At 45.1% G+C, this 16,612-nt stretch overlaps 1 protein-coding gene across 2 annotated transcripts in view; it reads right to left on the bottom strand.

Moving 5' to 3' along the window:
* USP36 (ubiquitin specific peptidase 36) overlaps nucleotides 1-16,612 on the bottom strand; it is a 726,079-nt gene that overhangs the window by 282,453 nt on the left and 427,014 nt on the right. For both annotated transcript variants that reach the window (XM_086931077.1, XM_086931078.1), the window contains exons 12-13: nucleotides 12,277-12,377; nucleotides 11,220-11,358 (exon numbers count right to left, since the gene is read on the bottom strand). In XM_086931077.1, the coding sequence (XP_086787203.1) occupies nucleotides 11,220-11,358; nucleotides 12,277-12,377 (240 nt within the window). The remainder of the gene's footprint in view (nucleotides 1-11,219; nucleotides 11,359-12,276; nucleotides 12,378-16,612) is intronic.

Genomic DNA, 16,612 nt, shown 5'->3' with positions numbered 1-16,612 from the left:
CTATCCTCCAGGCCAGCCAGCCTGATCTTCAATCTGTCCCTGAGGGTCCTAGCAGAAAGTTGCTGGCAGATAACACACTCCTCAGGGCCATGATCTTCTGGAAGGCACACGATGCAGACATCATGGGGGTCGCTTTTGGCCTTCTTCCTCTCACATGCTGGGCACTTAACAAAAAGGCCAGGCATTTCGGAGCCCCAAAACGCCTAAAATACAGCACAAAAGTGAGAAGAGAACACCAAGCAGTAACTGCAACACTTTAAAAGTCAAAAAGTGCAAAAACGAATTCAATAAACCCTTGAAAAAGGGAGAGCTCAATGCCAGGGTCCTGTAAGCAGGAGCCGGAAAAAAGAACTGAAAGTAAGTTGGACCTGCTATGCATTCTGGGATACTGGGAGAAGTCTGGAAGGTTCTCTTAAAGGCACAGTATCCTGTTTAAGCCACATAATGGCAGCCTATGGGGCTTGTCTGTCCCTACCTTCCTCTCTATCATTCCTGAGTCTTTGACTGGGGGAGGCAGGTTTCTCTATGGTAGAAACTAGCAGGCTGGGCTGTGTGTGGTGAATTTTGGTGGAATTTCTAGTTGAAGTACTGGACAGTGTAGCCTGTGGATATAGGCTGCATTATTTGTCTTTAATTCTCTCTTAAGTGTCTTTGCAGTTCCTGCATTCTTTTGACAACTTAAGAGATTATTTTTGATTGCCGGGGTCCACGCACATGGGCGGGACTATTCACTAGATTATGACTATACACAGAGATCCCCTACTACAGAACTTCTGTTATGGTTCAGGAATAGGTTATGTTACTTGCATGCCATTACATCGCATGCTGTTGCAACGCAAACATTTACTCCGACTTTCTGTCGAGGGGCGCTGGAAGTTGGAATAGATAAATTTACTATTCCAACGCCAGTGTGTGCAACAGTAAGGAAAGTGTTGGTGTTAAATTTAACACCTTATACCCTCTGCTGCATACCTTTTGCGTTGCAACGACATGCGATGTAATGGCATGAGTTGTAATAGTTTTGTTGTAAAGGCTGTCTCCTGTGGTTCCGTGGTCATGGTGCATACAAGGGCCAAGCAGGTGGCACCTCTGTAAATGGTGAGTGTCTTATCTTCTCATAGAAGGGTAGGGGCCATCTGGCACTTTCTCTCATCATGGGTATCTATCACCTCGGCCGCATAGGTCGTGTAAACGGTGCAGGGTTTCTACATAGAGTTTAAGGTTGCCCATAAAAGACGTCGTGGCAGAAGCCCATATATTTCTCCCAGCGAGAGAGGAGTACATCCCAATGGTATTCTGAGCAATCTTTTTCTGGTAGACCAAAAAGACGGCGGCCACAGACCATTGATCAACCTCAGGGACTTCGACGAGTGGCTAGTTTGCCAGCGTTTCAAGATTGGAGGTATTCACCTACTCAGATGTCCTGCTTCCATTGGACTGGATGATACGCCTACATCTAAAGGATACGTACTGGACTGTTCCCATTTTCCCTCCTCATTGCCGGTTCCTGCAGGTCATATGGCACTCCCTGACCTTAGAATTTATCCCCCTTCCATTTGGCCTGTCGTCGGCGCTTTACGAAGGTCCTCAAACTGGCAATAGAGTTCCTCAGGGCCCAGGGAATAAGGTGGATTGTTTACCTCGACAAATTTCTCATCCAGGCTCAATGCCCCAGGACACTCGCCCTGCCCCTCAGACAGCAGTGAATCTCTTACAGGGCCTGGGTTTTGTAATCAATGAAAAGAAGTTGCTTCTATCTCCCGTACGGGGAGTGGGCTTCATAGGTTTTGTCATAGACTCCACTACGTCTTCCTTGAACCTTCCTTCTCGGGATATGGCAAAGAACAGGCACAAACTACACCAAACCCTGCCAAAACCTCACCCGTCACTCAGGAAGATGGCCCTTCTTGTGGGTCTCCTCTCTTCAAGCTAACTTTTCGGGCCTGTTCTAATGTTGGGCTCTTCAGAGCCCCAAAGCACATCACTTGAGGAAAGGTCTAACGTACTCCCAGTCGGTACCGCTAACAGACGAAGCAAGAGAAGAGATCGGTTGGTGGCTCACCCATATGGAGGAATGGAAAGGGTGGGCAATCTTGATTTCTACCCCGACTTGGTGATCTAATCAGACACCAGTAGGCCAGGCCGGTGTGGGGACTATTCCACAGGAGGAAGTTGGTCACCACAATAATAGAGTTTACATAATTGTTTGGAGCTCCCTGCAGGTTTGTTCGCCATTCAGTGTTGGACGAAGGACAGGATCCCATCTTGTTTCGTCTTAAAGATGGACAATGGCTCAGCGGTAAGATATATCAATCATTTGAGAGGCACCAGGTCCTAAGCACTGGCAGATATAGCAAAGAATTTCTGGAACTTTTGATTGGACAATCATGTCTTCGTCAAGCAGAGTACGTCCCTTACCAAGTGAACCAGGTGGCGGATTGGCATTCCTGGCATCTTCAGGACTTGAGTTTATGGAAGCTGGGCCCTCAGGTCTTCCTAGGGCTAGCAGAAAAGTGTGGTCCTTTTTAAGTATACCTGTTTGCGTCTGGTGTTGACTACCAGTTGCTGCGGTTCTTCAGTTGGAGGCCGGACCCGCAAGCGGCAGAGATAGATGCGCTTTTCCAAGATTGGAGTCGCAACAAGCGAAGTTGCCCCTATCCAGAGTATGGTGGACAGCATGACCAAATGATAGCGTTACTCATGGGTGACCTGGTGTCTGCGAAGTGGGCAACGACGTAGTGCAAGAGCTCAATTTTCTGTACAGTTTAGCCGAAGACATGCTAGCGTATCATTCGATCGATGCTAACCGATCCGCAATTTCAGTGAGACTTGCTCCTGTTGAAAGTGTCCCGGTAGGCAAGTACCCTTTTGTCTGTTTGTTGCTTAGAGGGATTTGTCTCTCCCTTCCACTGGAACTGCGCTACTCAGCTTTTTGGGGCATTAATTTGGTTCTGAACCTTTACTCATCATTGTACCGAATAGGTTTTTGTCCTGGAAAGAATTCTCAGTCAAGTTAGCAATGCTACTATTACTTTTTTGTGCTGGTGAGTTTTGAATTTGAGAGCCCTTAATATATCGGATAACTCATCGTAAGCAGGCTTAGCGGCCATCTAGGTAAACATCCCAAACCCAGACATTTCGGAAAACTATACACCCAGGGGAGTCCAGGGAGGGGTGGCTTGCGTGGATCCCGTAAAGTTTTCTTCCTCAGAATCCTCTGCAAAACTCATTGATCTTATAAAATCTCATTTCTGAGTAGGGTCACCATGCCGGCACAAATATCTTACCACCCAGTATTCCCCTCTGTCTTAAAAAAAAAAAAAAAAGATACCTCACTTGTGGGGGTGCCCAAAAAAGAAGTTATTCCAAAAACACATAAAATGAATAACTGAGCGGTAACCAAAGCATGTCCATTAGGGCCGTTTTGTTAATACGTTTTTAGGGTGACTGCTTTGGGCACCCTCACGAGTGCGGTAACATTTTTAAGAGGAGATTCAGGGGAATGCTGGGTCGGATGGAAATTTGTGCTTGTGTTTGCCTTAAGTTGGCAGGGTATGCCCAGACGTAGGTTCCTTGCTCACTTTGTCACTGGATTTAAGCTAGCCTGGCTAATGAGGGGTGAAACCCAGAAACCGGTCCCAGGATGCTTGTTTCCAGTCCAGGGAAGACCTGGCTTAGTAGTTTGGGCTGGACTCTTCCCATGAGGAACAGGGTCAAGACTGATTTGCATATGGCCAGATAAAAACAGGGATGGCGAAGTGAACTGTGACGGGGGTGAGTGTCTGAAAAGTTTCACCGCTCCATCCATTATCTCCTTGAGTTCCCTTTATTATTCAAGGCACAATATGTGAGACACAGCTCTTTGAATTGTATCCTTTTTTTGACTGGAAGCCAATTAATTTTGGCTAGTATATTTGGAGGTGGAGTGATGCTGCGAGGCATCAGCAGTTAAGCTGTCATATTTTGGACAATCTGTAACCTTTTAAGGAAGGATTGTGGAGTTCCTAACTAAAGTATATTACTGTAGTCAAGATACAAGGTCACAAAAGCTTGAACAGTTATTTGGGAATAGGCAGGCACATTTTCCAATAGCTTTCTGATGACTCGAAGGATATTAGAATTTCTGTCCAGGATTTCAAAAGAGCACTTCTATTCCATCCAGATCCCTAAATTCTTACCCGATGTTTTGAGCTGTTGCTGAGGTCCAAAGCTACCAGCCCAGCAGTTTGGCATCCAGCTGCTGAGGTTATTAGCAAAGATCATGACCTCTGTTTGACCATGCCAATATGGAATTATGTTCAGGGGCCAACGATATGATTATTATTGGAATATGACACCAATCAAAGTCCATAAGACTGCATGGCAATCGAAATACATGAGCTACTGAAGCGGTACACAATCAGAAAGCACTCTTCCACGAGACTGGACACTTTCTACACTCCTTATGTGAGACTGACTGCATGGTTAAGATTTGGACGAACAGATACAAAGAAACTCCTTTAATATAAACAGAGCTCCAAATTACCCAACATTAGCCCTGATGAAGTATTTTGCCATACCCTTTGGCATGGATGAAACGTGCTGGCTTAAGTTATGGGTGGACCCATTGAACAATATATAATAATTCAGGAGGAAAATAAATAAGATTGATGAAAAACTACCCAACACCACGTGAATGTATTCAAGATTGCTGGGAAAACTGTTTTATAAGACAGGACTACGTCTGTAAGGGGGCAAACATACACATTGAACAGTGAGGGGCTCAACAGTGAGCCCTAGGGAAAAACATTCTAGGGGTAAGAGATCAGAGTAAAAAAGGCTTATCTTGCACTAAAAAGCTCTGATTGTCTAGAAAAATCGAGAACCATTTTAAAACCTGATGCTCCACCTCCAGATCATACAGTCTCTTCAACAAAATAGTATGGGAGATGATATCAAAGGATGCACTGAAATATAATAAAATGAGGGCTGCTGTACCGCTGAGATCCAAAGTACATTCCAGTTCCACAGTTACAGCCAATAGCACTAATTCAATATGACCAGAACGGAAATATACCTGAGTTTTTGAAAAGTAACCATCTGCTCCACCCTTTCAGATAGCTGGTGTTGGAATTGGGGTAGCCTGGCCTAGGGCAAGACTAGCATATCAGAGGCACAGTGTAAAGGTTGCAGACCACCCAAAAGTAATTCCACGCAATAGCACTCAAAAAGAAAACACTACACCAAAAATGTGGGAAAATACGTACTGCTTTATAAAAATAATATATCTCTGTTCTCCAATATAAATAGCTCAGAACATTTCAGGTCACTTTAGAATCAGCAGTTAAACTTTTTAAATTACTAGCAGATTATCAATTAGTCTCTTCAGTACATTACATTTAGTTGTTTTCAAATCAATATTCTACTTCCCAAGATGTTATCCTGTTCAATAAGTCAATACACTTGTCAATGGATTAATCATAACACTTTAGACTTTCCCCAGATCAAAGACCCACATCAATTATGCATTTCATAAGACCCCAGAAGTAATTACAACTGGTTACTGTATTGTGCCCAATACTGTCTTTCCCAACACCAACCCCCCCTCACTTCCTAGTACACAGTTGCTGATGATCCCCTCCAGTTACTCCCTCCTGTGTGTCACACAGCTGTGGCAATTAATAGGATGTGAGTTATCTCCAGATGATCTTTAGTGCCACTCTCCCCCTTTTTAGTACACCTCCTTACTTGTTCTCAGCTGTTGAAGTTGTCCTGCGCCAAGAGGGAGAGGGGACACGGAAAAGGAGGGGCTAGGAACCGTGGCTGCAGAGGCTCTCTCGCCTCAGGGGACTCCTCGGTGTTACTAGGTTTGGGCCAACTCCGTGTTGAGTCTCTCACTTAGTGAGCGTCAGGGACCGAAATCACGATGCCCCCAGGCCCCCTTCCAGGCCTCTTAGCTCCCCCTCCCTGCTCGGGCCAGCTCTTCAGTGTGGCACTCGAGCAGGAGGAGAAGGCAGGATCACTCGGCGCTCCTGAGAAACTCCCCCGGCGCCTCTCCTCACAAAGGCACTCACTCGGCGGTCATGCGCGGAAGCGCTTGCTCTCGTCCCGCCTCTCCTCACAAAGACACTTACTCGGCGGTCATGCGCGGAAGCGCTCGCTCTCGTCCCGCCTCTCCTCACCAAGACGCTTCCAGGAAGGACATGCGCGGAAGCGCTCGAGTAGGGATTCGCCTTCCCCGTTTCTTCAAGGGAGACAGTACTTTGCCGGCAATGCGCTAGAAGCGCGGAAGGCGCCACCGGGGTCCCGTCCAAAGAGAGAAGCCTCAATAACCTCAAGGCTCAGTGGATCCCGGGGCGGGCGATGTCTCCAGAAAACGATCAGCACCCCAGGGGTCCCGCTCTCAGTGGGGACGGCGCTGTCTCCAGAAAACGATCAGCACCCCAGGAAGGTAGGAGAACTGTGCTAGTTCGTTTCCTTAACCTCAGCGCCCACTCTGCCAGGTCCTTTTAGTGCTCAAGTTGAGATAGGGGTTGGGATCTAGGGAAGAAGGTTATCCTTCCTGAGTCTCCTTCTGCTGGGCAGAGGACTGCGCACCGCAGCACTGCAGTCTCCTTCTCCTTGGACTTCCCCTGTATAGTTTGGACAAGGGGCAAGCTAGGCGCCCAGGGTCTCCAGTAACCCTTCACAGCGGGGTCAGGACAAGTAACCCAAAAGGGGAATAATGAGGTGACAACCCAAGGCAGCTTCCCTATCTAGGAGGTCATCCCTATGTCTAACCTCTCCCACCCTTAGTTACAGCCTGTCCTCCAGCTGACTTCCACAGGTAGACAAAATGGCTGCCCCACATTCCGCCTTATATAGGCTGCCCTTCAGTGGTCCAGAATGGACCAGAAGGTTCTAGAATGCCCTATGTTAGGCTATGGCCAAGTTCTGTGTGTGACAGTTGGGGCAGTTGGTGGCCACCATTTTAGGTGGTGCCAACTTTCCTGTCAGAACAGGCCTCTGGGCCTGAGGTAAAAGATTATGAGGGGGAGAAAGAACACCTATCCCCCTGGCCAACACCTACAAAAAGTCAGTAGACAAAAAAAATTATCAAGGGTATGAGGGGCAAAAAGGGGACAAAATAAATAATAATTAGGAGGGACTTCGCCAAAAAGCCAGACAGGTCTAACAGCTGGGTATTTACATGATCTCCAACACCTATCCTAAAAATGGAAGGAGTGACTTTGGCCAATATTTCCAAATGTGAGTACTCCAGGGATGCCTTATTTAAAAGAGGATTAAGTACTGCATGTTTTCATGCCTTCGGAACAGCTGGACTCGACATAATTCTTTTTGCACTTTCACTCCAAAAGGTTATATTCCTTTTTCAAGTCTCGTATGTGAAAATTGAACCAAGGACTGGCCCTCTTTACCATTGGTCTAATACTTTCTCGTCAAGGGACACTATTGTCAAGACCCGTAGTAATACATTCTCTAAAGATATGGTCACCATCAGTCACCAAATCCTTAATTACTGCTCTCGTCAAAGTTAAAAGCGAGGTCAACTCTGTGGGATCAAGTTTAGACCAACATCTGCTCCTACTTAGGATCTTAGTAGTAGGGGACGTGTTCTTGGGCAAATAAAGTGATATTGAAGCTACAAAATTGTCAGACCAGAGTACTTCAAATGGCAGATGTATGAAGAGATTGATCATCAACATTAGAGAACACCGGGTTGAGAAGGTGGCCTTTCTTATGCAGTGAGAAATTAAACAGTTGAATAGCAGCTATATCTTGTATTAGATTCTTTGCTTGCGGGCAACAGTCATCCTTTAGATGAATATTGGGATTCACCTAATGGGCCAAGATCTTTCCACTTGGAAGCCTGTAAAGCTAGTGCTTACGGTAACCCTTGTAAAAACGGAGTAGGAAGGCCAGAGGGGCGAAAGATAAGGGCCCCTGAGAAAACCTACGCAACCAAACATTTTATAGAGAAAAGGGTACTTTTACAGCCAGGTAACTGAAATTGGGAGCTTAAAGTATCCGTAAAAACAATGTCAATTCCGCCACACTTCCATTCTATCCACTACTGTCTAAGTTATTGCCTAAAGGTATGGCCTGTACTATATCTGGATCGTCCGTACGGCTGGTTGCTGGTGACAACTGTTGTAGCCAATCTTGTAGTGGCCTCATGGATAGTCTTGAATGTGGTATTAGGGGAATACATGAGGTTATAACACCCATCATTTTCCCTCACTGTCAGGCATTGCCCCTTCTGGTAGACGTTACCTTGGTGTACCATTTCTTGGGAAGGCTTTTGTCATCTGTAAATTTAGAATTGTGCTAAGAAAAAAAACATTTCCCTTTCTGGTACAGCTGATGATTTTTTGAAGTTAATGGAAAATATCAGATTGTGTAATGTCTTAATGACCTTGCTAACACTATTCCCACATTGCTTGAAGATGCCTGCTTCTACTAGACAGCCATCCAGCTATGGGTACAAATGTATCCCTATTCACCTTAGGTAGGTGGTCACTACGGCTAGATATTTTGTAAATGCTTACGGTGCTGAATTTATTCCGAATGGCAATACCTTGAATTAATAGTGTGTCTTGTTTACCACAAGCCTGAAGTACTTTGTGTAATCTGTTTTATTGGTATGTGAATGTATGCATCCTTGAGATCTATGTTCACCATGCAGTCTTCCTTTCCCATAAGTGGAATGACCTCCTGTGGTGTTGACCTCTTGAATTTTCCCTCCTCTGTGGGTGCTCTTTCTCTGTGCCATCACACAGGATGATCTTTTGTACTGCAGCATTCCCAAGGCCTGATCAGTCCAGTAGTCATGTTTCCATGCAATGTAGAACTTTGTCTGGTGTCTTCTGCGATGGGCAGGTTTATTATTGCAGATTGTACCCGATGTTTGAATCCAAAGACACCATGCCAGGCATGTCTGCTTAGAGTAGTAGCAGTACATAACTGTCTACTTGGCTGTGTCTGTTGCGTCTAATGCAGACTGGAGGGAGGTGTTTGCAACTGCAGGGCACTTCTGTAGCACACGGTTTACCCTCTTTTTGAACTCTTCTAGTAGGTGATACAGGACTTCCTCCATTTCGTCCCACTGCTTGTGGCAATAACGAATGGACAGGGCGCTTGAGTTGGCTAGACTCCATTGTGCCACAGCTGACCTCATCACCTTTCTCCCCACCGTATCCACACTTTAACTTTCCTTGTATGGAGCAGGACCTGCAGAAATGGGATTGTTGGCTCTTGAGAGCTGTGGCCACAATTAGGGAGTTTGCTGGTACACTGCCCCTGATGTAAGTGGGGTCTTAGGTGGAAAAAACATTTCTTTTTCACACTCCAGGTGAAGACCTTAGCTGATGCTAGCTTTTTGAAGGCCTCTCTACTGTAGGACACTGGGTAATAACGCAAGGCATAAGTATCTCTTCTGGTCTGGCAATAATGTCTCTAGAAGAACGGACACTTCTGTTTGCTCCTTTTCCAGCAGCATTTCAAATGGATCTGCAGCTCTTAACTGTGTTGTATGCAGTAATGTCAACTGAGGATGAGGGTTTAGATAGGTAAGAATCTTCCCCCTAATCTGGCTAGTCTGCAGAGATGTGGGACCAATCCTCCACAGACATCCTGTCCATGAGGATTCTTGCTCTAGTAATTGTGGTTCCTCCATAAACACAAACATCTTATTTTACCTCACCTCGCCGAACGCCAATGTGGGGTTTATCTTGCAGTTAGCATTGCTGACATTCCATGTCTTTTTCTTTCAGCCTGGATCTCTACTACTTCTCAGAATTCAGGTTCTTCTCTCTGGGCCTCATCCGGATCCTCAAGTGTGCCTTCCAAAATCAATGACCAGTGTTCTTTTCAAAGATTCCTACTTTCCCGGGGAAGAGGCAATGAAATAATGTTCCCACCTCTGCTTTTGTCCATCCCTGATTCCATTTGGCAAGAACTCTATGCATGCTGCGTGGTCCTCTGAATGATGGTCCTTCTGGAGACAGAAGTTAAACACCTTGTGACTGTCCTTCTGCACATATTTGTGATGATAATTCAGACCAAATCTTAAGGGGAGGGGGGACCCAACTCCTTTCCCAGTCTCTAACCCAAGTGGTCTTGATGTGCTACAGGCTTCTCACTACAGTGTTATTTAGTGTTTTTCAGTATCTTCTCATTATCAGGTGACATTTGTTGTGATCCCCATTATTTTTCGACTGTATTCTCTGGTTTCTTCGATGAAACTATACCCAGCGATGCAAGCTTCTACCTCTGGATCTCTCCTTTGCTTCCACACCAAACAGTGAAAAGAACAGAACCTGAAGATCGTGACTACATCGAAGAGGATCTATGGCGGCCATTTAACGTCACAGAAGGAGGGCGATTGCACCAAACGATCAACTATGGTCATGTAAAATAAGGGAGAAAAAAAAGGTGGGGTTGGAGTACAGGCGCGGTCTAGATGGCGAAATAATTGAGAGCATCGGAATACAAAGAGATTCATGCTGCAAAAGTAAATTCATGAAAGGATCAATTCTGGAGAAATGACAAACATACAGAGGCCATGATCAGTGCTAATCTGCCCAGGTTTTAGGACCAGAGGTACACTCTGTAGGTCAAACATTTCAATACACAGCAGCACAGACCATCATCACTCTCAAAACTCATAAAAAGATCTTAGACCGAATAATAATTCGCTAAGCACTCTGTTTCACCCTCTGCCCCTCTCACTTTCCATCAGCAGTGGCATGCAGAAAAAGCAAAGCATACATGTCAAGGAAAGGTAATCATTCTTGTGAGTGTGATTACCATCTCACACTTTTCAAACAAAGACTTTTTTTAAAAAATCTTTATCACTTTAGAACAACCCTGCAATATAGGCACCCAGATCATACCTTTCTCCTGGTCTGACCTCAAAGTAAACACCACAACATTAATCACCAAACAGAATTCCTAGACTGACTGAAGAATGTGTTCCGAGCAGAACTCGGCAATTAAAAGCTTGTAGAGTTCACGAGGAGCACTGCCAACATAACTCTACAACTAAGCTTGTAACAGGCTTTCATTTGTTGCTTCTGACCCAGAACTGCACTTACGGTACAAACAAGGTACCTGAATGGGACTTCACCGATAGGTGCACAGATGGTGCCTTCAAAAGCAGGACAGGTTGATTCCACTTGCTTAGATGTTTATAGACTTTTGGCACTCCTCTCTTGTATCATTCTACAACACTTACTCACCATTCCAATCGCAGGGGAAGAGTGAGAGCCGTTCATCATGTTCTTTTTGGCAGGGTCTGGAACAGTGACTGGTCTGCTTGACAGGCTGCCTGAGCTTTTATACAATGAAGCCTCAGAATTCTTCCTGGAATCTGGAATTCTGACATGGGCAACAAGAAGTAAAAAAGAAGTGTTTGCCGAGAACGGTCCACAATAACTGCACTATAGGGGATTAAACAACCTTTTCATGACAAGCAAAAAGGGAAATCTGAGATTACTTAAATTCACTGACAGTCAAGTTAAAAAGAAGACTAAGACAACAGACGCTAAGAGTTGTAAAGATAGACTGGAAATTGGACGAAAATGTGCACTGGACATAAGAAAACATGTGGAACAAATACATGCACTGAATATTGTCAATAGGTACCAGGGTTTGTAAAACAAAACAAGAAAAGGGTGAGGAGTATGCCAACAATGTAAAAAGAAAAACATTCAATACAAACACCAACATCCTAGGTAAAGAATACAGAGGTCTAAAGGAATACATACAAAATGTGGATGCTAGCACTCCTTGCACAGGTAATAAATTGTGCCTTTCAGTGGAGTCATGCAGGAGGAAAGCTGAGGAAATAGAACACCACTAAATTGTGGAGGAAGCAAACTTGGAGCCAGTGATAGGAGAGGTTAGGAATTAGTACAGAGAAAAAGAGATGATATATTGAAACAATGGTGTCAAACTGCTTGCTCATGCTGATGAAATCTGACTTCATTTAGGAGCACAAAATTAGAAAGAAAATCTACCAGGGGCTGCAGTCTCTGATTTTAGTATATTTTAGAGCTGTGCTTTATTGAAGGCACAGGAACCGGGGCGAGAGTTAGTGATGCATGGTTAAAAAGTGCAGAATGACAAACTCTGAAGAGAGGGGTAACAAGAGGAGGTATTAGGGACCTTCCTTGGAAACCCATATCTAGAATCCTTCTAGGCCCTATAGAACTGTTACAAAGGAAAAATGCAATTGCTAGAGTATTTGGCAGAACATTTTCTTTTAATGTGATTTCAAATAGTACATTATCTCACCGTAGATAGAAGAGCACGTAGGCCTGCTGATTCAGCACAACTTTGATGTTGCTTGAATGTACTATGGAGTCGTTCATCTGGTACCACTGACCGTTACTTGCCTGGTGACAAACGTTACAGCAACATACATTAAAATTATTCAACCCTTCTGTAAAGCTCAGTGTAGCGCCTTGTTCACTATACAGAACATGCACAATATTTGAAATTTTATCTGTACAACCCATTAGAAGCATTACCAACTACACTCCTTGTACAGATCATGAACCCACTCTCCCCATTTATTCCATGCACAACCCTTTTGCCATGGGATATGCAGGAGCATAGGATACAAAGGAAAGGTTCCTAAACTGTTACACTGGTTCTCCAGAGAGAGAAACCCCTAATAATCTTTCAGTCAATTCCTGTGCCAGACATGTTCCAGTGATCCCCAGAAAATCTAGCACAAAATATTTAAATTCTAGCTTCCGCTTTGCAGTGAAAATAACCATACTCCCTGTAAAAATAAATAGATAAATATAAAGAAAATAAGTTACTTACCTGCAACTGTAGTTCTCCAGTTTTGGTATCTTTCATAGATTGTTCACAACAAGGGGGAGGGGGTTTGATTGGGCGATTTCCACTCGTCAAGAGTGGTAGGTCCAACCTCAGCGTGTGCCCAGAAGTCGTAAGTATTACAAAGAATGCTGGGCTTTTCCTCCAACTAATGATTGTACGTGTCACAATAGTGTTTGGATACGGTAAGGTCTCGATGAGTCCTACAGTTGGGCATCAATTTTGTTGGATGTAATGCCCTCACACACCCTTTCAGGTGTCATGCTTCATTCTCTGGGCTGCTCCTCGTTGGGTCGGCGGTGCAATAACCAACGGGGGCCACCTCAAAGAGGGGCACTTTGGCGGAGATCTTTTATCCAACTGCCGTCAGGTGAAGTGTGGGTGTGGGGCCAGAAGAGCGTAGACGTATATGTGAGTTAAAATAAAGCTAGGAGTACCAGGATCAAGTTTATTCTGGGGATCCCCTGCTTTAATTAAAAAGCAAGACTAGCCGGTACTCGCTGGAATGCTAGGTTTCCTATATGAGCCTCGGTTAGTGTGTGCTCTAAACGGTCGACATGTTTCGCGCGTGTGTACGATGACTAGCGATTCTTCAGGACCTCAATAAAGAAAATATCTTTAAAGGAAAACTGTCTAGGTTTATGGGATCTACCTGAGTATCTAGTGTATTATTCAAAAAAATCTCACAACAAGGAAAAGGTGCTCCATGTGGTAGTGTACCTGTGTTGCGCTGCATCTGCCTAAATTGGGAGACAAAAGAGCAAATCACAACAGGTACATGATTACAAACAATCGAATGGGTGACCTAGTACATTCCATGCGTCATGCTAGACAAGGTGCAGTTAGCATATGGGTTTAGAACCAATAAAAATCAGTGTGGATGATATTCCTCAGTGAGCAAGGTGGTGAGCATGCCCCTGTGGAAACACGATAAAAACAACAACAGCAATACAGTAGGTGGTTTGAACAGCTGACTCGCCTAATGTGTCAATTATACACACAACAACAGTACCCGGCGGACTGTACATCAGGTTCAGACATCCAAAGTATGGCTGGGTGTGGGAGGACATTTTTAATAAAAGGGGTGTTAATCTAAGAGTGATTATCTTAGTCGAGGAGCTGGCTATGTAGTCAAATACAATCATTAATTATCAATCAATCAATCAATCAGTGACACTTATAGAGCGCGCTACATACCCGTAGGGTCTCAAGGCGCTGGGGGGGGGGGGTGGGTGCCGCTACTGCTCGAACAGCCAGGTCTTCAGCTTCTTCCTGAAGGAGAGGTGGTCTTGGGTCAGGCGCAGGTCGGGAGGGAGGGAGTTCCAGGTCTTGGCGGCCAGGTAGGAGAAGGACCTTCCTCCTGTAGTCGCTCTTCGGATGCGGGGGACGGCGGCGAGGGCGTGGTTGGCTGATCGGAGGTGGCGTTTGGGTGCGTAGAATTATATCCTACTCCACCCTAAAGGGGTTAAACTACACAGTTGTATGTATGTCAATGCAAGCACTAATTGTTGTATTTCAGTGATGGGAATTGTGGTTTCAAACAATGCCCGTGACCAATTTCTGTAAAGTGATATAAATAGGTCGTAGGTAACGTGTCAACCGTCTCGCACTGAGTATTGCAGTGGAGCAGCGTGGAGTGAGATGTTTAGGCATGCATGGGTGTGTTAAAGATAGTCGGCACTAAGAGTATGGCGTGCTAAGTCTTGTGGCAATGTCTGATTGATTTTGGAGCGTCTATAATACGATCTCATAGTATGCTACATGAATTAGAGATCACCCGGTCTCCCCATGCAAACAATGTATAACAAGCCTATATGTATGACACATTACAATTGGAACAGCGCCCCAGTTATGCGCTTACGTTCAACTCACGGCCCCGGTTGATTAGGCGAGGCGCCAGCCGTCTATTCTGGCAGTGCGTTAAAAAATAATAAATAAAGAACGAATTTAACAAAAGGCCTCCACAAGACCCGTGTCTGCGCAGTCTAGCATTCACAGATAACCCCGTCTACGGGGCCCCAATCGGTATTTAACATCGCTCCTGCTTGCTACTTACTTCTAGTCTCCCGTGTCACCAACTGCTCGACCAACCCACGCCGCCGGGTCCGGGTGGTGATTTGATCCCCGGCGGCCATAGATTTGAACGGTCGGCAGTGTCACATGACTACGGGGTGAAAGTTCAGTGGTGACACGTGACAGGGGAGGTCTCTCAGGTCACGTGATTATTGTGGTACAGCCAACGGCCATGACAGAGTGGAGTAATCAGAGTGTTTACCAGTGTTCCCAATGCTATTGAGTCTCAAGGGGACAAAACACACATACGACCGGCACTCAGCACGGTTGAGTCAACCTTAAAAATGTAAATGTTTTTTAAGAGGGTTGACCAAAGAAGATTCTTGAAAGTAATTGGTTGTTGATCAAGGCGAAGGATCAATCTTATGACTCTGTCATCCTAATAAAGTGTGTGTTCTTACTAGCACAACAACAGCCCTGAGTTTGCATACTGTGTTCCTATCACTTAGTGGGACAAATATGGGGTGCATTCATCTAGGTGGAGTCCTTCTAGAGTGCACTCCACTGTATTTCCTCATTGAAGTCAGCACTGTCAGAGGATAAGCGATGTATCCACCTTTGTTCTTTAAAGAACAGGCTCTGTTTAGATGTTCTGGGATTTGCTTCCAGAACTAACCACCTTAAAGAATCGGCCGTGTGGTTGTGTCTATGTAGTGTTTGCACATTTTCGTATATTTCTCTTCTTGCAGCGAAAGTTGCTCCGGTGCTCAGAAATGCGTGTCTTAATTGGGCGAGTTTTCATCCCCACATAGTACAATTCGCAGGGGCAAATCAGGAGGTAAATGCAATTTGTGCTGTTGCAATTTGTGTGGCCCCTCAATTCCCAGGTGAAGGAGTCGGTCAACCTGATTGTTCTACGCGTGTTTGTGAGGGGTAAGCGCTACACATGCCGCAGGGGTAATGTCCCTTAACTGCGGGTAATTGCCATAGAGTGGTCTGTACCCCAGATGGTTTTTTCTTTGGTCTAGCCTGGTCTTAATGTTCTTGGATCATTTGAATGCGAACTGGGGTGGTTCAAGTTCAAGGACTCCTGTGTTTAGAATCTGCCAATGTCGTTTAAGGATTTTTTTTAGTTCATTTGAGGCTGGTGTGAACGTTGTCACACATGTCATCGGTTCATTGTCTATGGGATCCTTAATCCTGCGTTCTAAGAGACGCTCACTGTGATTATGGCATGCTCTTTGCCTGGCTTTAACCACTTCCCTTCAAGGGTAACCTCTGTCAGTTAGGTTTCTGGAGAGGATTGTGGATTGAGTTTTAGAACTCTCTACACTGCTGCAGTTTCTCCCGACCCTTAAGAACTGCCCAAAGGGTAGGATGACTCAACGCTCTAGGGTGATGACTTGTGAAATGCAGAAGGCTGTTCCGATCAGTGCTTTTCCTGAACATGGTTGTGTTTAGTTGGCCCCCTTCAATCACGATAGTTAGGTCTAAAAAGGAAATCTGGGAAGGGGATGCCGTTATTGTGAACCTCAGGTACAGACTGAGTGTTTATCCAGCCAAAGAACTCATTGTATGATTCTCTGTTGCCAACCCAGAAGGTCAGTATATCGTCTATGAACCATTCCCATAATCTTATGTTGGTCTGGTATGGGTTGGTTTGTTGGAAGATGTGCTTTCCCTCAAAATCAGCCATGTACAGACAGGCCACACTAGGGGCAAATGTGCTCCCCATCGAGGTGCCCTGTGTCTGATGGTAGTATTGGCCTTT

Source organism: Lissotriton vulgaris, chromosome 7 (genome assembly GCF_964263255.1).
Source record: "Lissotriton vulgaris chromosome 7, aLisVul1.2, whole genome shotgun sequence".
Lineage (NCBI taxonomy): Eukaryota > Metazoa > Chordata > Amphibia > Caudata > Salamandridae > Lissotriton > Lissotriton vulgaris.
Note: the sequence above shows the minus strand (reverse complement) of the source record. Positions and strands in the feature narration are given on the sequence as shown.